The 25,899-nt window shown below is 34.3% G+C and overlaps 2 protein-coding genes and 1 long non-coding RNA gene across 3 annotated transcripts; 2 read left to right on the top strand and 1 right to left on the bottom strand.

Annotated features, from left to right (window-relative positions):
• The first annotated feature begins 4,563 nt into the window (after positions 1-4,563).
• On the top strand, positions 4,564-5,724 carry LOC147558915 (F-box/kelch-repeat protein At3g23880-like). The gene has a single exon (XM_086659121.1). The coding sequence runs from the start codon at positions 4,564-4,566 to the stop codon at positions 5,722-5,724; it is 1,161 nt and encodes a 386-aa protein (XP_086515247.1).
• Positions 5,725-20,454: 14,730 nt separating this feature from the next.
• LOC147558914 (uncharacterized) lies at positions 20,455-21,543 on the bottom strand. Its single transcript, XR_015234463.1, has 2 exons — positions 20,615-21,543; positions 20,455-20,543 (listed from the first exon to the last, which is right to left on the bottom strand). It is a non-coding gene; the product is annotated as an uncharacterized LOC147558914 (long non-coding RNA).
• Positions 21,544-24,568: 3,025 nt separating this feature from the next.
• On the top strand, positions 24,569-25,451 carry LOC147558913 (uncharacterized). The gene has a single exon (XM_086657676.1). The coding sequence runs from the start codon at positions 24,639-24,641 to the stop codon at positions 25,290-25,292; it is 654 nt and encodes a 217-aa protein (XP_086513802.1). The 5' UTR covers positions 24,569-24,638; the 3' UTR covers positions 25,293-25,451.
• The last annotated feature ends 448 nt before the right edge of the window (positions 25,452-25,899 follow it).

The following is a 25,899-nucleotide window of genomic DNA, read 5'->3' as shown; positions in this document are numbered from 1 at the left end:
ATTTCTCTTTGAACCTTCATGGTTTGTGGTGTGGGAGAACCCTCTAATGCATGCATGTTGTTCTTCTTGTGTATGCATCTCTTCATCAACTCTTTTGGTTTCAGTCTGGTTTGCATCGTCATTCTCTTCTTCTTTCTCAATGAGGAATAAAGTTTGTGCCTTACATCGATGGTCACGATGCCACTTCTCATCGCAATTGTAACATAATTGTTGTTTCCTTCTTTCTTCGGCCCCAGCTGGTGTGAGTCGGCGAATTACTGGTCCTTCATTATTAATCTGGTTTGGTATCGCTGGTGGTCTTGAGTTTAGTGGTTCTGCGTTGATAAAGGATTTTAGTCTTGTAAAATTTATATAACTTTGGCGCCTCAAAGAGATTTTTTCATCTTGTAATCTAACTATAGGCATTGCATCATGTAAGTTTACTGGGTTAAAGGATTTAGTTTCTAGTCTAACCTCATCTTTCAATCCACTCATGAAACAACTCATTAAAAAACTGTCTGGTAAATCATTAATCATGTTTGAAAGGCGCTCCAACTCTTCTTGATATTCAAAGTAGGATCCTGTTTGTCGTAATTTTTCTAGTGAAATCCCTGCATCTTCGTACGTCGTTCTCCCGAAGCAACCTACAACCGCTTCGACAAACTCTTCCCATGAACGAATATAGTTACCTCTTTTATCACATCGATACCATTGTAATACTTTTCCATCCAAGTAACTGAATCTTTTGGTCTTGTGCAGTGTTATAGGACTCAAAATATTGTTCAGCTTGAAAATCCATCCTTCCACATTGGATCCATCAAACCGTGTAAGATATAACTTTTCATCTTTAAAACGATCACCTCTCTGAGACACAATCTCTCTATTTTCAACCAATCGACCAATCTTCTCAATCAACAATGTTTGATTTACCGTCAACTTAGGCATCTTCCGCCAATTCACCTAATTGCTTCTCCATTCTTGTTTTTTTTTCGAGTTTGTACCATAAAAGAGGTTCTTTAATGAACACAAAAGTAATGCGAAAGCGAATAATAAAAGCGTTTGCTATGGATACCAATTGACAAGAACCTTAAAGTCCTTCTCTAGGTCAGTCAAAGATAAACGTAATACTAATAGAAAACTTTATTACTAACTTCAAGATTAATATCTTAACTACTATGAACTCAACCATATATACAGGCTACAACTAGACAATTTAGACTCCAACTAGAACTCCTAATTAGACTTCTAGTAGGACTCAATATTTAGAAATATGGAAACAGAGAAACTCCTAAATTACTTAGAGACTCTAATATATAGAAACTCCTAATATTAAATGACTATAGAATATCTTCTAAAATATAGAAACTCATAATTTTAAGAAAAAGTCTTCTGGAACCGCCATTTGGGACACCCAAATGAACCGCCCAGTTTCTCTCTCCACGTGAGGAAACACGTGAGAGGAGAGAGAAACTCATGTTTCTCTCTTGGGCGGTTCATTTGGGTGTCCCAAATGACGGTCCATGTAGTCGTACTGTAATTTTTAAATATAGAGAATATCTTTCTTTATCACAACCATTTGAAACAAATACAATAATTATGATTGTTATTGACATGCACGTTATGAGCATTAGAAATAGAAAAGATCCAAATAAGTTTTTCACGCATGGAAACAAAATAATTTCGACTAAGCTTAGTATGTGGGTTTGGACAAAGGAACTTGTAGAAAATGTCAACTCCTAGTTCATACATCATACCCATCTCATTTTGTGTGCACTACAGGTTGCCCGAGAGTTTAATGTTACGAGTTGTCGAAGGAAAAATTGTAGTTCCAAGTGATATAAAACCTGAATAGCAGGTATCCTAGCTTGCTTCTATTTCTTTTTAAAATTTGTGGTTCGAGTTTAACTCAACAGATTCTTTCGTTTGGAACAGGAGGTAAGACTTCTTACCCATTAATTTTCTCTCAATGAATTATAGGTCGCTGATTCCAGTGTGATTTTCTTAAACAGTAAGATAATTAGGCAACATGAACAACTAATTATAGTTGTGTGGTATTTCGAACTCTTAGGTGTTGTTTGTTTTTTCATTTTTCAGATCTGAAATCTGGATTAGGTCTGAATTGGAACCCAATTCAGATTTCAGATGTTTGTTTTTGAATTTAAGAAAATCTGAAAGTTTGGCTGAATTTGGTCAAGGTCTGAATTGACTGAAAAAAAAAAACTCAAATATTTCAGACTTCGAACCTGTGACCTTTGCATTACGAAGTAGATGCACTTACCAACTGGGGATACCAGTTGTTGTCTTTTACTTTTCTTCTTTAAATGGTCTTGAGGATTTAATTAATATGAACAAAATAGAACTAGAGACAAAAGTGAGAGAGAAGAGAAAACGAACAAGGGAAGAAGAGGAGTCCGAGAAAAACAACAAGTTAAGAGCATCTCCAATGCAACATTCAACAAAAACTCAACTAATCCAATGTGTTAAGTATGAATTGAGATTCTTTTTCCTAGGTGACACTATTAGTATCCTCAAATTAAAATACTTCTCCAACGCAACACTCAAAAAACTAGTGACCACTATATCTTATGGACTTATGGTGACACTCTCTAAAAACTTGATTATCTTGAAAAAATGTTTGAAGGGATGCTCCCCTTCGCCGGAGATAGATAGAGAGAGAGAGAGAGTAGAGAGAGAAAAAAAAGAAGAGAGAGAGAGAGAAAAAATTCAAGTTTTTTTTTAAAGTTTGAAGGTCGCTAGAAGCATTGGTCGGCCGACGACCTTCATCGGAGAAGATGATGAAGTGGCGAGAGACATGACGTGGAGGATAGAGGTGGTGAAATGGAGGGGTGACGAGGTGTCTTAAATCTTTGTAAAACAAATTTCATTTTGATCCCCTAGTTTGTTCTAAATAAATTGATTGGTGGCCAATACGCGGACAACCGTTTTTCTTATATGGACAACTATTTTCGGGCCCAATGCGAGTCAACTATACTTGACTTAGTTGACTTTGATTTAATAAGGGGACAACTCCATAAAGTCTTAAATACTAATAATTAGTAACTTGTGGACTATTAACAAAAGTAATAGTTAAAGATTGAAAACCTAAACTGTCTTCTTCTTCATCTTCTTCCTTCTTCTTAGTCTTATTCTTCTTTCTTTACTTCTACTAAAAGTAAATTGTAGTTTCTACCATTTTTTTTATCAAACCCTAGATGGATGAAGAAGACAAAATCTCTTCTTAGTCTTATTCTTCTTTCTTCATTTCTACTAAAAGTAAATTATAGTTTCTACCATTTTTTTTATCAAACCCTAGATGGATGAAGAAGACAAAATCCCTCAATCTGCACTTGAAGAAGTTTTTCCGGACGTTTCTATAATAGGCATTAATCAAATTGATGAGGTAAAACAGAACATAACTTGCGACGAAAATCTGGCAAAATCGGACAATTTTCCAGATTTCCGTAGCAACTTAGCTTCTGTTATGCCATATTTTCGCAGAAAATCTGCGAAAATATGGCATAACAGAAGGTAAGTTGCGACGAAAATCTGGCATAATCAGAAAACTTGCCAGATTTCGTCGCAAGTAATATTCTGTTATGCCATATATTTGCACAACCCCAATTACCAGATTCATCTTCCTCTTCACCATCGTTTTCAGAGTCGGAACCAACAGATCCATCTTCGTCTTCCACATCTTCTCTGATTTTCTCTCCCATCAGTACCATCTTCTTCTTCATGGTCGGTTTTAGAGTTTTAGGGTTCTAACATTTGTCTTTGGGAAGATTCTACAACAACTCCCTTGCCTTTGTTTGATGCCATAACCACCAATATTGCTTCTCCAAGGAATTTCTCTCTCTAGAAATTTGGGTGATGATGAAGAACAAGTAATAGAAGAGATGAAGACTAACTAACCTAGGGTTTATGGAGAAAGAGGGAGGTCATCAAATAATACATCTGATTCTAAGAGGACTTGAGTGAAAATAATAGAGAGTTGTCCCCTTAGAAACTGATGTCCATATAAAAATTTAATTTTTTTTGCGTTGTCCACATAAGATAGTTGTCCATATAAGAAAAACGGTTGTCCACGTATTGGCCACCAATTGATTTTTGTGGGAATCAATCCATATTTAAAAGGGAGCCAATTTTGAATATACAAAATCAGTTTAATAACAAGGGAAATTATGGAAACAAAAGATTTAACTGACGGTATTAAGAAAAGGAGATCAAATTTGTATTTACGAAACACAGGAGGTCATAAAGGAAGCTGGTCACAAAGTGAGGGGCTTTTGTGAGCAAAAATAAAATTCCTTACTTAAAACGTGTTCTCCGGGATAGTTTCTAAAACATGCTGTCCGAGGTAGTTTCTAAAACATGTTCTCCGAGGTAGTTTCTAAAACGTGTTCTACTGAGTAGTATAATCTAAACCCTAATAGGTGTTCATATTAATAAACTCTGTTTAGGGCTTAATATCTGTAACCTCTCTACTAGCTAGGTTGAAGCACCCATCAGTGTTCATTCGTTGTTCAATTTTCTTAATTGCATATTGAAATCAGAAGTCAAAGAAAGAAGCATAAGACAAGCGTCATGATGATGTCAGAAGATGTTATTATTAATATATTTTCAAAGGTACCAGCAAAATCCATCTTAAGATTTAGATGTGTATGCAAGTCATGGAATAGGTTATTTAAAGATCCTTATTTTATTAAAAATTATCTTCTTAACCTTTCTAATCAAAGAAACGAATTTAGTCTCTTATTTAGACCTACACGTTATTTATATCCATCTCTACGCGATAATGCTAGAACATTGTCATTATCAGATGAATATTTTAAGATTACTGAAATTGATTACCCAATGAAGGAGGATTCTTCTTGTGTTGATATTATTGGATCTTGTAATGGTTTGATTTGTTTAATACGGTCTCGAATTTTAATTTGTATTTGGAACCCGTTCACTAAGGAATACAAAAAACTACCATTGGCACCTCGGAGTTGCTATTATGATGAGGTCCTATACGGGTTTGGTTATGATGATCAAATAAAGGATTATAAGTTGGTAAGAATTATGAGAACTTCTAGTTATACTTCACCTACAAAATTGTATGAAGTTCTAGTTTATACGTTAAGATCGAATTCATGGAGAAGTACTACTACTCAATCCATTCCAAGTAGTTTTTTTCATGCACCCGGAATCTTTGTTAATCGAGCTCTTTATTGGATGTCGGAATGTTCAAGAGTTATTGTTTCCTTCAACCTTGGAAAAGAGAGATTTTATGAACTTCCACTACCTTACTGTTTTGATAACAACTTGAGATCAACCTTTGGTGTTTTGGGAGGTGATCTTTTTATTTGTCGTTATTTGATGAACAATATTGTTGATATATGGGTGATGAAGGAAAACGGAGTAAGCAAGTCTTGGAGTAAATTGTTAACCAATAGTGGACCGACATGTTTTGCAACTAGTAATTTCACAAACCCAAAGCCATTATTTTGTTATAAAAATGGTGATATTCTATTTGAGGCTATAGAGTTGAACAATTGGAGTACTTTAATTTTGTATGATAAAACGCAAGAAAGCTTTAGGTACATCTTTGGATGCGAAGGTATAGCATCATTATCATCGTTTTTTCACACAATAGTTTATGTGGAAAGCCTAGTTTCACTTGATTCGGGTACCTATGTGGGTCAACAAGAACAAAGAGAAGAATCAATAGAACCAACAACAAAAAAATTGAGGTATTACTGAATATTATGGTGAGCTCGAAATAGTGATTGTTTAAAATTGGGAGTTAAAGTTCTTTTAAGCTCTTGTTTAAATTTTTTTTTTTTGTTAAAGAAGCTATTGTTTCAAATTCAGTTAATAAAATGTGAAATGTTACTTCTATTAGAAAAATGACTCAATTTGACGACTCAAAAACTCGTATCATGTTTTTCTATCTACATAGTTCCATCAACAGTTTTTTGAAAATATTGATGATATAAATTGTACCACATTAACACCGAGTCACAGATTAAATCACAAAACAAGTACTATATCTTCTTGGTTATAAAATAGATAGTCTTCTATCTTTTCATTTTTCCATTTATAATGGCAAAATTATATATAGAGTATAGTGCTACTTTCTAGCACAAGATATATTCAAAGGTTAATTTTTCTTTTATTGTTCGGCCATAGCACTATTATAAAACTATTTCAATATTTAGAAGAAATCACTTGATTTAAGTGCGCAAACTGAAATTTCTTGCAATCTTTGTTTCCAATAATCTAAAACTTGACTGAAATTTCCTTTTACATATTTAGGGTGGTGATTCATTGAGCTTGAGCCCGAGCTGCTAGCCATTGAATTACTGGGAAGTTAATTTTAGACGGAACAATTCTTTAACTGTTGACACCTAGCATTCTTAGTTGGTGGAGAGGGCAAGTTAAATATACATGGAAATAGGCCATTTAATGTAATTTATCGTCTAATGGAAGTAGAGGGGATTCCTTCTTCTTAATATGAACCTGGAGAGCTAAAGCAGGTTCATTATTCTTTGGTGCAACAACATTTTTATCTTTCTTGAACTTCCATTTCTTTCTTCTAACTTCTTGAGTAACAAGGTTCGTAAAGAAATTCTCTTGTTGGTTTAACCTTGTCTCCTCTTGAATTAACATACTTGCTAGTTCGTTCACATTCCATTGTTCCTTAAGTGAATATAATTCATCTGGAATGGTCCATACTGAGGAGGCAAGAAATTCATAATAAAATGAACGAGAAAAGGCTCCTCTATATTCTTACCAAGTCCCTTAAGTCTCGCTGCAATGTTGGTCATTTCAATTAAGTGCTCTTGCATACCTCTCACACCGTCATATTTTATGGTGGTGAATTGAGCCATTACCGTGCCAGCTAGAAACTTATCAGCTGCACAAATCTCTCCTCAACAGCATTAATGAAGTCTTTAGCATTATCAGTTTGAGAAAGAGATGACTTTATATTGCTTGCAATAGTCATTCGCATAAACATCATGCTTAGTATGTTCGATTTTTCCCAAGCATCAAAATTATTCTTTTCATCAGTGCTACTTGACGCAGTTAGAGTAGCAGGTTTATCAGACATTAAGGCACGATCCAAATCAAGAACACCTAACGTGAGCTTGACATGTTCGCTTCATTCTGAAAATTTTGAGCCGGTAAAGACTGGAACATACGCAGCTTGTGAGTGAAGGGATATAGGCGCGGATACTGCAAACATAACGAAATCATAGGCACATAAATATATATAATTTCTCCTTTGGGATCAAATTAATACATACATAATACCAATGTTTATATATATAAACAAGTCCATTAATGTATCATCTAACCTCAAAAATGTTTATGACCTTTGGGCAACACAAACTAATATTAGATGATACCTTACATAACATAAATTGTTTTATATATAAACAAGTCCATTAGTGTATCATCTAACCTCAAAATGTTTATGACCTTTGGGCAACATAAACTAATTTTAGATGATACCTTACATAATTATCTTACAATCCGTTTAACTTATAATTCATCTTTGGACAAATTATTCACCAAAAGAGTCGTATAAATGCAATTTACATGCATCGTTTCATTGCATAAGAATATTACTATAAGGTGAGCCATCATAGATATGTATACTTATTTCATTAGTCACTTTGGCGACGTTCTTACTGATTATACATATCATGGTCACTATCTAACTTTCTTATGCTTTCTTTGAGAAATAAAATTCAAATATGTAAAAACACAAACTTGGTTGAAAAATTTGAAGAGTTAAGGAAACAACTCAACTTTAAATTATTTGATTTCAACCAAAACTGTAAATCATCAAAACGATTAAATGATTTTCTTTTTTCTCAAAGTTATTTCAACATTTTCATTGACAACTTGTAAATTGAAAAACAACATACAAAAATTCATCAAAAGGATTTTCGGGCAAACATGAAAATCTTCACCCTATGGCCCTGATACCACATGTCAACTATGATCTTGTATATTGGTCACTACGATTTGAGAAAATTTTCTGTTTGAAATTCGAACTTAAAAATCCGAGTTTCAGTCAGACAAGAAATCAGACTTAAAAGTTCATAATACAAACGAAAAACTTAATACGCATATACAAGGAGTTTATGAGATAAAACATATAACATAAATTATCTCATAACGTAGAAGGACCTAGAGATATCATGTTTATCACAACTAAACAACAATACTTTAACATGAAATGAAAACATAAATTTCTTGATAGTTACATTTAGACTTCCTCTTCAATCTCATCTTTAAAACCTCATATCTCTCTCTCTCTTTAGAAACACTCTAATCTCATCTTTAAAGCAAGCCAACAAACCCAAAGAAATGAGCAACAATTAATCTTTTATTTTTTTTTGTTCTATATTCTGATTTCATATAGTACCGATATCTCATTTACTGTTGTTCTAAGTTGTAAATAATCATTTGGTTTGTCAATTGACGGTCTGAAATACCGAAGTTTCAGTTTTATAAGTTGTCTTCCAATCTCTTCTTAGCAGAATTGTAACATTATAAATTTTACTAATTTATTGTGGTATTGTATGTTTTTTTTAAGAATGTTAACATTTAGTTTATTTTTTATTTTTGTTTTTCTCCTTCACGAAATAAATGTGATACAAGTTCAAGATGGTTTGAGGAACATTGCAACAAAAAAAGATGGTTTGAGGAACATAAAACCAATGGTGTTAATAGGATACGTTACATAAGGAGGATCGAAAATAGGAGATCCGGCGGTCAAGATAAGTTGCAGAAATAATATACGTGTGTAACACGTGTATGTACGTGACAGATCGAGAAGACGAGATCCGACGATCAAGAAGAATTCATAATATATTTGAAGATACGTGAAGATATTAGAAGATATGTGAAGATATGTAATATTAGTATAATATATTCAGAATATTTCTTGTAACTATCTAATGGTAATATTAGATAGATTTTGTATTATTTCTTAGTTTAGTAATCAGAAACTAGGAAACCCTAAACCCTAAGTTATCTATAAATAGGAGAGGGTTCTAGGAATCAAACTCATCGAGTTATGTCTGACCAATGTAACCGATCAAACCCACATACAATTGTATGTGGTGAATTATAATAAAGAAGTTGTTCTCCGTGGATGTAGGTCTTGAGTATCCGACCGAACCACGTTAAATTATCGTGTCTTTAGTTTATGTTCATATCTCCGATTATTATATAATCGTGAATTTAACAGGTGTTTTTTCGAAGCGAACCGTTGATTTATCTCTTGAATATTCACGGTCGTCCCATTTTCATCTATAATTTGTTGTAAATAATCATTTGGTTTGTCAATTGACGGTCTGAAATGCCGAAATTTCAGTTTTATAAGTTGTCTTCTAATCTCTTCTAAGCAGAATTGTAACATTATAAATTTTACTAATTTATTGTGGTATTGTATGTTTTTTTGAAAGAATGTTAACATTTAGTTTTTTTTTCTCCTACACGAAATAAATGTGATACCAGTTCAAGATGGTTTGAGGAACATAAAACCAATGGTGTTTTTTCGAAGCGAGCCGTTGATTTATCTCTTGAATATTCACGGTCGTCCGATTTTCATCTATAGTTTGTTGAATCTAACGACTCTAAATCTATTACATCTTCACGATTTTTTTTGTCAGGCAGTTGTAAATTACCAAAGATAAATGTTTATTTATTTACCCTCACTTTTATACGAAAATAACATTCAATGTTATGTTCTCAAAGTTCAATTACAGGATATTAACGTCATTTATGATTTCCTACCTAGAATATGGGAGAGAATCGTGGTAGAGAGAAAATGGTGGGGGAACTAATAGAGGAAATCCTGGATTTAGTTTCCTATTTTGTTCCATTTGTATCCCACTTTTGAATGGACAGTTAGGTATCCCACGTTTTGAATGGAGAGTTAAGAAAGAGGTGATGGGCGAACTCCATTAGCATTTTGAATTTCTTTTATAATCTCTGATGACATTTGATTGGTTCTAACTTTGTGTTAAAGCGAATGAGAAAAGTTGTTCCTGTAGATCTAAGAAGAAAACTTATTAGAAGCAAAACAAATACGTACGAAAATCTTCTTTCTTATTCTCACTGTTTTACATAAGAGTTTATTTTTCATGTTGATTTTTCTCCATTGTAGGTATTACATGCGATTTAAAGGAGAAAATCGTGTGAGAGCATCATGAAACAGTTAATTTCTTATTGTTGTTCTTTCATTTGCAGGTTTTCATCTCCTTCTTCCATCTAATTCTTTTACAGATTTTTGTTCATTTGAACCCAATGTGAATCTTGGTGGTGTACTTATCATGTTTTCTTTAATTTTGCAGGTTTAGAAAGATGGTAGATCAACAAGTATTCCTAATTTTTCATGTTTTTTTTTTATATTTTTACTCAGTAAATTCTTTGTTCACAATTTAGGTTATGATGGACCCAAAGAATTGTTGGAGCTAATATCTCAAGGAAGAATTTCTTAATATTTTTCTTCTATTTTTTTTGGTCCTTTCTGTTATATAATAAAGGTGGGCAATACGTAGGCAACCAATTTTTTTTATATGGACAACTATTTTCGGGTCCGGTGCTAGTCAATTATATTTGACTTTGATTTAATATGGGGACAACTCTAGAAGGACTTGAATATTAATACTAATTAGTGTGAGGATTATTAACAATTACAACAGTTAAAAATAAACACCTAATTATCTTTCATATTCGTCATCTTCTTCTTATTTTTAATCGTCATTCAAAACCAATCAGAACATGAGGGGTTTTTGTTTGAGTAGAAATTTTTAGTTTAAGAGATATCGTGGTTGCCGTAGTTTTTTTTCTGAGAGAGATAATTAGGGTTAGGTTTTGAAATTAAGATATGGCGGTGACAGCAGATCAAAATCACCAAGAACCATCATTGATGAGACATGAAAATGTCCCATCTTAGTCTCTTAATTTGGACAAGTTAGTCTATCTAGGGCAAGTTACTCTCATGGATTACCTCTTTTTCTACTCAGGTACCTTTTTCAGAGTTATATGTGCAAAACGGATAAAAGTTGGAAAAACGCAGACGAGGGGTATTTTGGTCATTTGTTGATTCTGATTTCATGATCGCGATTAGTGCTCGGATGGAAAGTAGAGACCAAGACGAACCCGTAGGCGAAAACGAAAGTCAAATCGGAGTCCGGATGAGCAAATTAGAGCAAGTCAAAATAGGTGGACCATGAGTCAAAGCCTCTGCTGACGTCATCATGACGTCAGCATCATCACCTTCATCACCAATTATTCAGCTTAAAACCGAGACTTCCCATTTTTTGGGAGTTTCCATTTTTTTTCTTAGCCGACTCCATCAAAAACCGACTTCAACGATTCAAAAGAAGAAAAGGAAAGAGAAGGAGGAAGAAACCGACTCAATCAAAGCTATATAAGGAGAAGAAGCCTAGAGGAGAAATCATCCTCCATTAAACGATCAAATCCGAGGTAGAGAGAGAGAGAGAGAGTTTGGAAGTCTTTTCTGTTTCTTCTTCTTCTTTATTCTTCTCTTAGTGACAGAGAGAGGTTTATATTGAAATAAGAGAGAGAGAAAGCCATTGTTTGTAGAGAGAGAAAGAGATTGAATAATTTAAAAACCTCCATTAATCTCATCTTTTTCTTCTTCTTTCTTTATCATTACTGTTAGAGAGAGAAAGAGAGTGTTTCTGGTTTGTTTAGAGAGAGAAAGAGAGAAGTTTGGAAAGAGAAATAAAGAGAAAACAGAGAAGGAAGAGAAAAACCAGAGAAGGAAAATTATTTTCTCACCTGGAAATCGTTTCCGGGAAGACGAGAAACTAATTTTCCCTAAGGTTCTGTTTGGCTGCGCAGAAGGAAAAAAAGGCGAAAAAAGGTGTTTTCTATCCGATTCTTTTTCTCTTACATTAATCCAACCATGTCTTTGATAATCATGGGTTTCTAACTCTCCCACTAGGATAACGGATGAAACCCTAACATGAGTATTTAAATTTTCATATCGTATTTATTTTATAATCTCTTGTTTAATGTGCTTTAATGTTTTGAATTAGCCGTACTTCGGTTAGCCTAAGAAACTAACAACTTGGTTCCTAATTGCATGATATTTTAAGTGAAGTGGGTTATGGGTTTAGTTAATTACAAAAGGTTCTTTCTTGTTTTATCTTCCGAAAATTGAAGATTGAGTTCTAACAATTTTTGAGTTATAAAAGAGGGATAATAATTTGAATTAGATATTAGATTTGAATATGATTGTTAGTGGTGAATTCCAATATCCTAGATTACCAACTCATAGTTTTCCATTACAACTTTGTTTTGTTTTCTAAATTTAAATTCTTAGTTTCTAAAATTATCTTCGAAATCAATTATCTACTTTCCTAGTTTATTAATTAATCTTAGGTTTAGATTTAATTCCAAACAAATCTTCGTGGGATCGACCTCGTAATTCTTTCCATATTTACATACGGTTCGTACACTTGCGAGTTTTAATTTGATCTAATTAGCCTAGTATTTAGGTTTACTAGATTTCACATCAAGTTTTTGGCGCCGCTGCCGGGGATTTGTTTTTAGGAATTGTTTCTAAATTTGGAATTGATTTTTAAACTAGTTAGTTTAGGAATTTATTTGCTTTCTAAAAAGAAAAAAAATCACAAAAATATTTTATTTCTAAATTTTTTTTTTTAGGAACTTTCTAAATTCTGCTTTTTTGTGATTGTTTCAGATTTAGCAAGAAAAAAAAAAAAAGAAACCTCGGATTCAAACACTTAAGGAAAGAGTGGTCCGGGTCGTCTGCAAAGGTCATCGCCCGTCTAGAACGGGAGGTAATTTTTCTGATCACCCACGAATCTCCTGTAAGTGGGTAATTGTGTGAATTTGTTTGCCTCATTGTTTTGCCGAACTGTTTAGTGTAAGCATTCTAGTAAGGGCACAAAACCCAAGTACAAGATAGGAGTTCGGATTTCATCACCGTTCTCTTGCCCATTTAGGAAACAACATTCACGATCCTAAGCCTCGTTAATAATTAAAATCTGATTTAGACAGTGACCCTAGGGTATCGAGCTCATAGGATCTTCATAAACAACTCGGGAACTTGATCGTTATCTAGGCATTCTCAGAGGAAAGTGTGTGAGCAATTCTTGTCAAAAAGGCCGCCTCGAGAAGAGGAAACGTTGCCAAAGGAAGACGGCTATCACAACGTTCATCGTTGGCTGTCTTCCTGGAGAATTGTTTACCGACTACTCTGATCGAGTAACCTTTGTAACAATCAAAGTTCAAGTGTTGTGGCGAACTAGGAGCTGTCTAGATTACTAGGCAAATCTGACAAGCCATCTACATCTAATAACTTGTTGCTAGATTCTGTTTAGGTTGCTTGGTGGAGTCAGCTTGATTGTGCTTGTTTCCTTAGGATCTTCGTAGTGAATCCTTGGTTATCAAAAAAAAATAAAAAATAAAATAAATAAATAAATAAATAAATAAATAAATAAATAAATAAATAAATAAATAAAATAAGAAAAAAAATCATCAATGGAAGGGTTCTATCCAGATTGCTTGAGAGAATTGGAAGAGAGATTGACAAAAGTAGAGTTGCGGGAAAGACTCTCACGGTTAGAATCGTCTTATGGAGAAAATATCACAAGTCAAAATAATTTTGATCGATCCCGTTATGAAAGTCATAACGTTGATAATCATTGGAATTTTCATCAACCGCAACAAGGTTGTGTCCCTCAGTTAAGAGATGTCAATAATTATCAACGTTTTAGCAATCAGAATTATTTTGAGAGTCCGAAGACTGATGTCTATGGTGTTAAAAATTATTGGGATCATTATCAACCTCAAGGAGGTTGCAGACCACAGTTTGAGTATCCCGATAATTATTCACACGTGCAGTATAATCAAGAGTTTAGTGATCCATATATGTGTCAGCCGCTTCATCAAAATTTGGAGCAAGTCAATGGGTTTTCACCCCAAATTTCATCTTCATTGCAACAAAGTCTTAGGAACTTGGTTAAGAGCACAGAAAAGTTTACTCAGTTCGCAAATGCATACTTAGCAAGTAGGGCATCTAGTGAGTCAAGTTCCTCACCACATTATGAAAATGACCTACTGATTTCGAAATCGTCATCCCATATTTTACCAGAACAGAGTTGTAGAGTTCTTTCTCAAGGCACAATAGAGTATAATCAACACATGGAAGAACCCCAAGAGTATAATCAAATAGAATTTAGGAAAATGACGGATAGAAATCCACATGACTGGAATACAATAGATGAAGAATGTCATGACAATATAGTGTATGCCACACAATGTGATAATAATTATAGTATTTCAAGTCCCACTCTGCACCAAATAACGGAATGTTCACCCAATATAAAGGAGGAAAAAGAGTTGATTAGAGAGACTATAATTAGAAATCATGTGACATACCCAATTATTTTGGATGATGAAGAGTCGATGTACGAGGAAGACATTTCTCTTGATAACACCAAAGTTGGAACCGAAGTCTCACAGACAGAGGATACTGACATTGAGAGTTCTTCTCATCCTAGTCATGGTGATATCCCTTTAAGTCATAATGAAAGTCTAGCAGAAGATGAAGATGATGAATTGTGGCTTGCTAAAATCTTAAATGAGAGTGATGACTCACTAGACTTAAGCGAAACTTTAGAGTTCTTTAAGGACACTGATGACCCGATAATGAAAGAAATTTTAGAAGGTTTGTCCGTATCCATACCTAAGTCAGAAATTAAGGATCTTGGACCTAACTTGGAGGAAATTTCAATGCAACATCCTGATGAACCTACTTTAAAACCTCCTAGTTTGAGTGTGGGTCTAGGTGAACCTGAAAATCTCTTAGATTATTTTGCACCATGTCTTTCGGAAACTCGTGTCCCTTCTATGGAAATACCTGTCAATTCTAACACGATCTTTCAATCCATTTCTCAAGTTTATGAGGATCCATTTTTTCCAGTGACAGTCATCTTTAGTGTATTACCAAACTTAGTGATCTTAGCATCATCTAAGTTTGGGGATCGCTCATTCACTCTGAGAGTCTCACTTAAACTGTTATATCATTACATAGACGTGAGACTAGACCTCACTGGATATTTCACATTCTGGGTTGACCCTCAAATTTTCCGATTACTATTTTATGGGGAGTCACTAAACCAGAATCCAGTAGGTCTATAGTAATTTTTCTTTTCTTCAAGTCATCTGTTTCGTCTGGCTGAAGACGTTAAACTTAGTGCTTTTTGGGAGGCAACCCAAATATAGGACATCCGAATCTGGTAATATCCTTTCCTCATTTCATTATTTTTGCATTGTCTTCAGAACATTGAGGACAATGTTCGGTTTAAGTTTGGGGATGGGAATTGAATTTTTGTCCTTCATTTCAACAATTAAAAAGGGTCAAAATTTTTAATTTTTTAGATTTGTGAATCTAGTTATTTTTGCTTGTTAATAGTTATAAAGTCTAGTTGGTTAGACTGTCTGCTTGCTAAGGGTTTGTTCATGAAAGTTGAGTCTTGAAATTGTGTGTGCACCAGCCATGTGAGTGTTAGATAGGTGAAGAGTAGACACTTCTGAGAGAACCTGATTAATCATTAGTGGAGACTTAACCCATGTGAGAATCTGAGCCTTTCTTTTAGCCTTTGAGTGATCTCTTCTGCATTAATTCCGAGTAGAATGAAGAGCTACTCAACCTCGCAATACTAAAAAGAACTCAGATGATCTCCTGAGTTTAAATTTCACAACCACTAGGGGTGTCATCAGAAATGCAAACCTTTCTCTTGTAGTCTGAGAAGCTTGATAACTGTGTCAACTAGAGGAAAATAGGAACTTCATCTACCAGTTAGAATCCTGAGAATAAGGCATGAAAGTGAAAATAAAGAGAATTGAACTCAAGGAGGAAGTAATCAAGTCAAAATCAAAATCAAGGTCAAGTCAAAGTGAAAAAAAAAAATGAAAAAAAAGAGTTCTTGAAGTGACTAGCCCTTGAAAGAAAAAAAAAAAAAAAAAAAAAAAAAAGAGAAAAAAATGGCTATCCCTTGAAGAAAGAAAAAGAAGGGAAAAGTGTTTGTTTAAGTAATTATCCCTTGAAAAAGTTCTTGAAGATTTGAAGAAGTCGAGTTTTCGGGAGTTCTAGTTCATCTTTAGTGTCTATTGACCTCTAGAAAACATGGTTAGAAAGTAGATCAGGTGAGAAGAGTAGGTTAGCTTCTCCATCCCGTATTAGTGGTTGTTTCCTTTCCATGAGATCAGTCGTCCATCATAAATTCTAGTCCAGCTTTTATAATGTGTTGAGTTTTCTTTCATACTCATACTCACACATTGAGTGAACCAATTCTGAGCGATTTTTAATTTTTGAGTGTATGACCGTGAGGCAACAGTCGAGGCGAAATGTATTAAGACGGTAATCGAGGTCTTGTCTGTTCAGAACCGAAATGATATTCACAATGGCTGGTCACGTGCACTTAGAGTCTTGATTACTAGTGAATGGATTTTTAGTTTTTGGATGGTTTGATTGATTTAGATTGCATTTCTATTAGCCTTCAAAAATCTCTTGGATAAACAAGTCCGGATCATGTATTTTTACACCCTTCTTGATTTTTGAAATGTTGAATTTTGTGGGTAGATTCGCTGCAAACCCTCACGAGACACAACTCGTCCACTAGGGGGAACCTAGGGGTTTAACGGCTTGTTGCACGTGCTAAGTGTAATCGTGATTCCCTACGAAAATGGTGAATTAGGTTTAGTTTTACTTTTCTGTTTTGCTCAAGGACTAGCAAAATCTAAGTTTGGGGATGTTTGATGAGACATGAAAATGTCCCATCTTAGTCTCTTAATTTGGACAAGTTAGTCTATCTAGGGCAAGTTACTCTCATGGATTACCTCTTTTTCTACTCAGGTACCTTTTTCAGAGTTATATGTGCAAAACGGATAAAAGTTGGAAAAACGCAGACGAGGGGTATTTTGGTCATTTGTTGATTCTGATTTCATGATCGCGATTAGTGCTCGGATGGAAAGTAGAGACCAAGACGAACCCGTAGGCGAAAACGAAAGTCAAATCGGAGTCCGGATGAGCAAATTAGAGCAAGTCAAAATAGGTGGACCATGAGTCAAAGCCTCTGCTGACGTCATCATGACGTCAGCATCATCACCTTCATCACCAATTATTCAGCTTAAAACCGAGACTTCCCATTTTTTGGGAGTTTCCATTTTTTTTCTTAGCCGACTCCATCAAAAACCGACTTCAACGATTCAAAAGAAGAAAAGGAAAGAGAAGGAGGAAGAAACCGACTCAATCAAAGCTATATAAGGAGAAGAAGCCTAGAGGAGAAATCATCCTCCATTAAACGATCAAATCCGAGGTAGAGAGAGAGAGAGAGAGTTTGGAAGTCTTTTCTGTTTCTTCTTCTTCTTTATTCTTCTCTTAGTGACAGAGAGAGGTTTATATTGAAATAAGAGAGAGAGAAAGCCATTGTTTGTAGAGAGAGAAAGAGATTGAATAATTTAAAAACCTCCATTAATCTCATCTTTTTCTTCTTCTTTCTTTATCATTACTGTTAGAGAGAGAAAGAGAGTGTTTCTGGTTTGTTTAGAGAGAGAAAGAGAGAAGTTTGGAAAGAGAAATAAAGAGAAAACAGAGAAGGAAGAGAAAAACCAGAGAAGGAAAATTATTTTCTCACCTGGAAATCGTTTCCGGGAAGACGAGAAACTAATTTTCCCTAAGGTTCTGTTTGGCTGCGCAGAAGGAAAAAAAGGCGAAAAAAGGTGTTTTCTATCCGATTCTTTTTCTCTTACATTAATCCAACCATGTCTTTGATAATCATGGGTTTCTAACTCTCCCACTAGGATAACGGATGAAACCCTAACATGAGTATTTAAATTTTCATATCGTATTTATTTTATAATCTCTTGTTTAATGTGCTTTAATGTTTTGAATTAGCCGTACTTCGGTTAGCCTAAGAAACTAACAACTTGGTTCCTAATTGCATGATATTTTAAGTGAAGTGGGTTATGGGTTTAGTTAATTACAAAAGGTTCTTTCTTGTTTTATCTTCCGAAAATTGAAGATTGAGTTCTAACAATTTTTGAGTTATAAAAGAGGGATAATAATTTGAATTAGATATTAGATTTGAATATGATTGTTAGTGGTGAATTCCAATATCCTAGATTACCAACTCATAGTTTTCCATTACAACTTTGTTTTGTTTTCTAAATTTAAATTCTTAGTTTCTAAAATTATCTTCGAAATCAATTATCTACTTTCCTAGTTTATTAATTAATCTTAGGTTTAGATTTAATTCCAAACAAATCTTCGTGGGATCGACCTCGTAATTCTTTCCATATTTACATACGGTTCGTACACTTGCGAGTTTTAATTTGATCTAATTAGCCTAGTATTTAGGTTTACTAGATTTCACATCAATCATCAAATAAAGAAGAAGAAACGGTTCAAATTACGTTCACAAAAAGAGGATGATGCTTTTGGTTACCTTGTCTAGGATCAATCCATCATCACAGCGTCGGATCCGCCCCTTGGTGGGAAAGAATCCAAGGCTCATCAGACCAATACGAAGATAAATGGCGGAATAAAGGTATAATAGCTTTCAAGAAGCAAGAGAATGGTCAGAAATTGTTGTTGGGCCTAAATGGACGACATTTATCCGGTGGTTCAATAAGAACCACCATCATTACCACCACCAGAGGAGTAACAGTGGCGGCCCTGGCGGCATCCGATATAGGGATAAGAAATTTCAGGTTCAAGTCTAGAGAGAAAGTGGAAGAAGAAGAAGTAGTAGAGAAAGAGAGAGAGTTTGATTAAGGTTTTACCAATAATATCTATATTCAACCATTCCCGAATTAGGATTTTTAAAGAGAAGAGTAAGTTCTTGTCTGGGATTAAAACCCTAGAAGCAGTACTCATGTTCGGATTATGATGGGCCTATAAAGTTACCCTAAATAGGTCTACACCCGCAAGTGCACGGGTGTCAAGTTGTAATATTTCCGGAAAGACCGGTTCGTTCCTCAGAGACTAGTTAAACATATTCTAAAACTTAGAGATAGTACGGTTTTGGTTTTGATTTTGGTTTTATGATTTTGGTGATAAAATACTAAAGTTCTAAAACAAATAAAATAAATGAACTCAAATTGGGGAGAAGTCTAGGATTTTGGAATCCACTTATAAAATCACTTTTTGGAACAAATACTTAAAATGATTAATTCTCTTTTCCTATAACTCAGAATTTCGGTTAATGAACTAACCTAATTCCGGGGGATGTTTTTGTTAAAACCGAGAAATCATAACAATGTAATTGTATTTATTTTGAAAAACAAACCTCTAAACTATTATCTATCAAGTGATAAGTATACACCATCAAAGGATTTAACCTAAGCATGATGTATCAAACCTAAAAGTATAGATAATGAATAGAAAAGCTATTTAACAAACTAAAACAAATTAAACCATGAAGCATAATAAAGAATAATCAATCAAAGATATATCTCTAAAAGATCAAAAATGAGTTTCATCATAAAATCCTAGATGAGAGATTTAGCTATTCATGATCAAAACAAATATGACAAATAAGAGAAGAAAGGGAAGAACAACTAAACTTCTTTTTGCTGATTTCCTGTCTGGCAGCCAAACGCTTCTCTGGAGAAAATAATTTTCCAGCGTCAATGGAAAATGATTTTCCAGCAACACTTCTTGACCAAACGCGGTCTTCTTCTCCAACAAAATCTCCCTCTCTCTCTACTGTTTCTCTCTCTCTTTCTATTTCAATATGAATCAGCTAACACATGGAAATTGAAATTGAAGATTGTATTATATAAAGAATTAAATTACAATCCTCTCTCTCTATATACAAATCACTCTCACTCTCTGTTTGTGTTTCTCAATTTCTACTCTGTTAGTACTCTCTCTCACAAAAAGAACTACACAAGAAGAAGAAAAGAAGATAGATGATTCTCTGATTTAGAAAAGAGGAATAAGAATACAATTCGGAACTCTCTCTCCCCTTCTCTCTCTAATATTTCTGTTTAATTGAGCTTCAAAGAGGATTTGATCCCCAAAGATGAGATGATTCCTGCCCTTGTCTGACCTCTCTCTTTATAGAGAGGAAGAAGCCGACCAGTTCCTATGTCAATCCCTCTCTAAAATATTTTGATTAGAGAAAGAAAATCACTGCCCACTGATTCCCTGCTCTGTCAATAAGATCATCTTCTTAAATCCTTGAAATTTTGTTTCTAAAGTAAACCATCTTTGTTCTCCTCAATTTCCAGCCGAATCTGTTTCTCAATCTTCTATTGATGCAAAGCTATCTTAATCCATTCTCAAGTAATAAGAAAGAAAAGAATCCTCCTTCATATCATAGATATCTCCTTCTTTCTTTCTCTTAATAGCTCTCTGTTTACTGTGTATTTAGAAAGAGATGTGAGAAAAAATGGAGAAGATTTGTAGTAAATTTTGGGAATAACCATTTCTTTCTATCTTTTCTGTTTATATTGTCTCAGCCAAATCAAATCTCTCTCTATTAAATTATCTTCAATCTTCAATCTATTTTAATTGAGAATCTCCCTCAATCAATCTTCACCAAAATTTGATGTCCATCACTTTCCATTTCTCTTCTCTTGTTCTTCAATCTTCTAATTGTGTTCCCATTCTTCCTATAATCAGAAAAGATTTTGAATTCCAGCCATTAACTTTCCTGTTTCAAGCTTTCTAAGATTTCTTCTCAAATATCTCTTTGTATTTTTTAATCTTACTAAAGAAATAAATAAGAGAAAGAAAATCTCTTTCTATTTCAAACGTTTCTTTCCCGGTTTCCCTCTATACTGTTATGTGTTCTTTCCAAAAGAACAAATTGAGGTGAGAGAGAAAGGATGAGTTAATTTCAAAATTTATGGAAAGCAAAAAGAAACTTCCCTTTTCTTTGGCATCTTTGGCAGCAATTAACGTGATGTTGTTGGGATGACGAAAGTTTGCTACACCATAGGTTCTTCAAGGTTTGATAGGATGGACGTACAAACGTTGGATTTATTGAAACGTGCCATGTGTCCTTCAGGTTGACATTGGGACATTGAAGATGATAAATGAGATGCACTGGATCTTATTTCAATTAAATTCCAGAGTGCCTCCCAATATGCCCGAATTAGTACCGTACACACCTATCACCGTCCATCTGCTGTCCTGCGCACCCGCCACATGTCCTCCTCGAATTATGGTCAACTAGATATGACCAAAAGTTTGACCCGAACTAACTCTTTCATCCCGACTCCGATTTGACTTTTGTTTTCGCCTTTGGGTTCGTCTTGGACTCTACTTTCTCATCGGAGCATCGACGTTGGCCAAAATTACTGAACTCCCCAAAAGACCAAACTAACCTTTTGTGTCTCTTTCTCCCATTTTTAACCACTTTCCGTGCTCAATCCCATAGAAACCTATTGGATAAGAGAAACAACCAATTTATTAGAGTAGCGGCTCGAATTGGACTAACTCGCCCGAGTTAAGAGATTCAAATGGGACATTTTCATGTCTCATCAGATTACTTTTCCAAATTTTAGTTGAAGTCTAGAGAGAAAGTGGAAGAAGAAGTAGAAAAGAGAGAGTTTGACTAAGGTTTTACCAATGGTATGCATAAACGTGAAGGAGTTGGTGGGCATTATGTTCAAATTCCTTTGAGGTGGAGTGTTGTATTGTTTTTTTTTGCCCTTGAAATGTTAATGTTTTCTATTTTGGATTCAGAATAAATAGATTTTTCTCATTTTTTTGAGGTGAAAGTTATGTGATCTTATAAAGAGAGAGCTGAGAAGAAACACATAATCTTTGTAGAGATGGATTTTTTTTCTTTCTAGAGATGTTTTTTCTTTATTATTTTGCATTAGTGTTTATTAACAAGTAAGAATTTGGTATTCTTTTCTATTTGGTAACTAAATCGATTATGTAAATTTTGTAAGAATTACAATTTTTTTTTGTAATTTTACACATTTTTGTCTTGATCTTTTTGTATGCTCATTGAACAGAAATAATCTAATTTTTTGAAGGGCTTGGAGAGTAAACATAAAAACAAGAGTCTATCTTATTTGTTGTTTTTTTTTCCTCTCTAAAATGTAAATGGGCCGTTTTGTGAAGTAAGTCTTTCTCCTTCCTATGGTTGAGCCTATTTTCCTTTTCCTTTTTGTGAATTTTTTCTGTAATGAAATTATTGTCAAATAGGTGTCCACCGCGCCCTACGGGCGCATAGATCCCTTTTGGCTAACGCCGTTACGAGTACAAATAAAGTTAAAATATTTCTCTCTCCTACGTGCGTCTCTTTTGGCTACATATACCGAAACGTTTAAGCGTCGTGAAATTAATTTTAGACCATTTAACATCTAATTCATCTGTTAATGAAGTAATAGGTTTTAAAACTGAACTTATGAACAACTATTTCATCTATTTAACCTAAGGTTGTTTTTTTCCGTTCAGGTGAGTAGTAATTTTTTTAGTTTTCCGTTTCAACCCCACTATAAATTTTAATGTTTTTACGATGAAATACATGATAACTAGGTTCCCACCGCGCCCTACTCTCTTTTATACAACAACAAAAAACATTTCCACCATTGCAATTTGTTTTGTCTACCAAAACTCATAGTTCTGTTCATATTTGGAGTCAAGCATCCCTTAAAAGTTATCATCGACGGTTTATTTATTGTTTCGAAATACAATTTATTGTTTTAGAAAATCAAAACTTATCATCGACGGTTTTCCACCGTTGCAACTTTGTAGAAGCGACGGTTTTTTCGGTACAAACCGTCGCTAATAATCACGTTTAGCGGCGGATGTACAACCCGTCGCTACCAACTGTCGCGAAAAGTATCCGACGGAGGCTTTCACGACGGATTCTGTTCCGTCACAAAGAGTTTCGGCGACGGTTTTCTTACATTACCGACGGTTTTAAGCCGTCGCAAAAAGTCTCCATTTTCGTAGTGAAAAACACAAACTTGGTTGAAAAATTTGAAGAGTGAAGGAAACAACTCAACTTTAAATTATTTGATTTCAACCAAAATTGTAAATCATCAAAACGGTTAAATGATTTTCTTATTTCTCAAAGTTATGTCAACATTTTCATTGATAATTTCTAAGTTGAAAAACAACATACAAAAATTCATCAAAAGGATTTTCGGACAAACATGAAAATCTTCACCCTATGGCCCTGATACCACATGTTAACTATGATCTTGTATATTGTCACTACTATTTGAGAAAATTTTCTGTTTGAAATTCATACTTAAAAATCCGAATTTCAGTCAGACAAGAAATCATACTTAAAATACAAACGAAAAACTTAATACACATATACAAGGAGTTTATGAGATAAAACATATAACATAAATTATCTCTTAACATAGAAAGACCTAGAGATATCATGTTTATCACAACTAAACAACAATACTTTAACATGAAATGAAAACATAAATTTCTTGATAGGTTATGTACCTTTCTCCATATGTTGAGTAAAAGATTAGACAATAAACTTGTCCTTATTTCAAAGATAAACTTGTATACTCTTTCCTTTTCTCTTTTTCAAGTCTATAGAGATGGAAATTCTAACTTGAACTATATACGAGCAAGAGCATATTTTCCATCTGTATCTATCTCTCTTTTATACAACAACAAAAAACATTTCCGTCATTGTAATTTGTTTTGTCTACCAAAACTCATAGTTCTGTTCATATTGGGAGTCAAGCATCCCTTATGTGTCAAGACAACAACTTCATTATGTGTCATATGTCTGGTCCATGTGCTAGCAAGGAAGCGCAGATAGGTTCAGTCTGATAGTTGAGATTTTATGGATTAAGTTTCACTCAACCAAAATCAGTCGAACTTTACTCATAGTAATGCAATAACACATACATAATCAGTATAAGGTTTAAATCTTTTACAAGGTTGCTCACACACCATATTTAGTGAAAATTAGATCCCAATCTTCTTACTTTTCTTCTTTAATTAATATAGGGAATTTTTCATGCATGAAGAAAGAATATGAGCAAAGTAGAATCAGAGAAAGAAGTTCGAGAGAAGAGAAGTCAGAGTGAAAAAAAAAAACAAACAAAGGAGAGAAGAAGAGTTAGAGAGAAACAGCGAGCTAACGTCGTTACGGGCAAAACCGAGTGTTTGGTTAGTTTCCGACCCCTATAATTTTCAAATTGTAAGCTGCCTACTAATAGATCCTACTGCCAATAGCATTTCGAGCGGGTGCTTTTAGCACACCCCAAAAAAATTTGAGGAGCTTTCCTAATAAGAAAACAAGTGACATGACTAAATCGATAAGCTTTCGTCAGCACGTGGAGAGTTTGCGCGTTATAACTAGAGGAGACGCGGCTTAGATCGTCATCAACGGTCAAAGAATATTCCCGCCTCATCAAAAAAGACAAAACACTATAAATATCACTAACCCTAGTTCTAACTATTTTAACGGTAAAATACATTTTCATAACAAACACGTGCTCCGAAAAAAACGCGGTTTCATCACAGTCTATTTAAATGAGTTGGTTGGTGTTCAAAATATCACTCACCCTATCTTACTTCTCATCTTTCTCTCTCTAAAACTAAAAAAGTACTCCAATCCATCTGTTTCTCTCTCTCTCTCTCTCTAATGGCTTATTCTGAGAATTTACTAGGTCTTCATCAATGGCATCCATCATCAATCACTGATTCATTCTTCTCAGATGCTTTCACTCTTCTAGAAACTGAAACTCTTACAAAATCACTTCAACAATCTTTCTTCTCTACAAACAATCATTCCCAAACCCTAACTAATAATACAAATTCCACGAATTCTTTCACTGCCAATAGCTTCATTGAAAAACCTACTTATTCAGGAGGAGGATCAGATCAAGAAACAACTTCAAAGCCAAGAAATTCAATTTCAATCAACAACGGTAATATCATGAAACGGAAATCAAGGAAGAGATCTTCTTCTTCCATCACTTATATTACTGCCAATTCAAGTAATTTCCGTGAAGTGGTTCAGAAGGTGACCGGTATTTCAACCGCTAATGAACTTTTACCGGTTACTTCAGTTTTGAAACAACAGGGGAGAAAACAGAGTCATGACTTGTTAAGTAATTACTCCAATTTGCCAACATTGGATACATCAGAAATTTTGCTGGACCAGAAGCAAAGACGTCAGATTAGTGTTGCTCCTAAGATGGGTTTAACATCTGAGGGTCATTTGGTGGTTGGAGGAAGTGGGTTTGGTTTGGATTTTGATAGTTTTCCGACACTTGAATCTTGGGGAGTAAAGTGATCAAATGTCAAAATTGACTCGGTCTCTTAATTTATGAGTTATATTTTAGAATGTTTGTTTTGTCTGATTTGTGATATCTAATTCAATTGATTTAATTTTTGGATTGATGTGACTTGAGCGATTCAAATGTAGATAAATGAGATGATTTAATTCGCATGACGAGACAAAGATCACCACCTAAGAGTTTGCTTATAAATTTTGTTTTGATGGAATTCTAAAGAAGACATACTTTTGTCTTTGTTATTATCTTCTTTATCAACATACATACAAAATTAGGATATCGATATATAACGAGGGAACCTAATACCCCCCCAGTCCAGACCCAACGTCTCCAAACCAACAATACTGTTACATAGCTCTTCGGGGATCCAACGTTCTTGGTGGTGTCCTAACGCAATACAAGAGGATGCTTTGCTTGACCGCTAGATCCTGTAGTTTGGAGCGGGTGGAACATGAGGCGTCCTATCTGGACGTGCTCGCTTTACTCAAATGGCCCATAAACTAACTTTGTTTTTTTGACATTTAGTCCCCAAAACCGAATCTCATTCAAAGTTTAAACTTGAATATCTCGTTCATCCAAAATCGGATTCGAGAGAGACTTTTTGTA

This window comes from Eschscholzia californica, unplaced genomic scaffold (assembly GCF_041429995.1).
Source record: "Eschscholzia californica isolate CP2 unplaced genomic scaffold, dmEscCali1.0.p SCAF_2, whole genome shotgun sequence".
Classification (NCBI taxonomy): Eukaryota; Viridiplantae; Streptophyta; class Magnoliopsida; order Ranunculales; family Papaveraceae; genus Eschscholzia; species Eschscholzia californica.
Note: the sequence above shows the minus strand (reverse complement) of the source record. Positions and strands in the feature narration are given on the sequence as shown.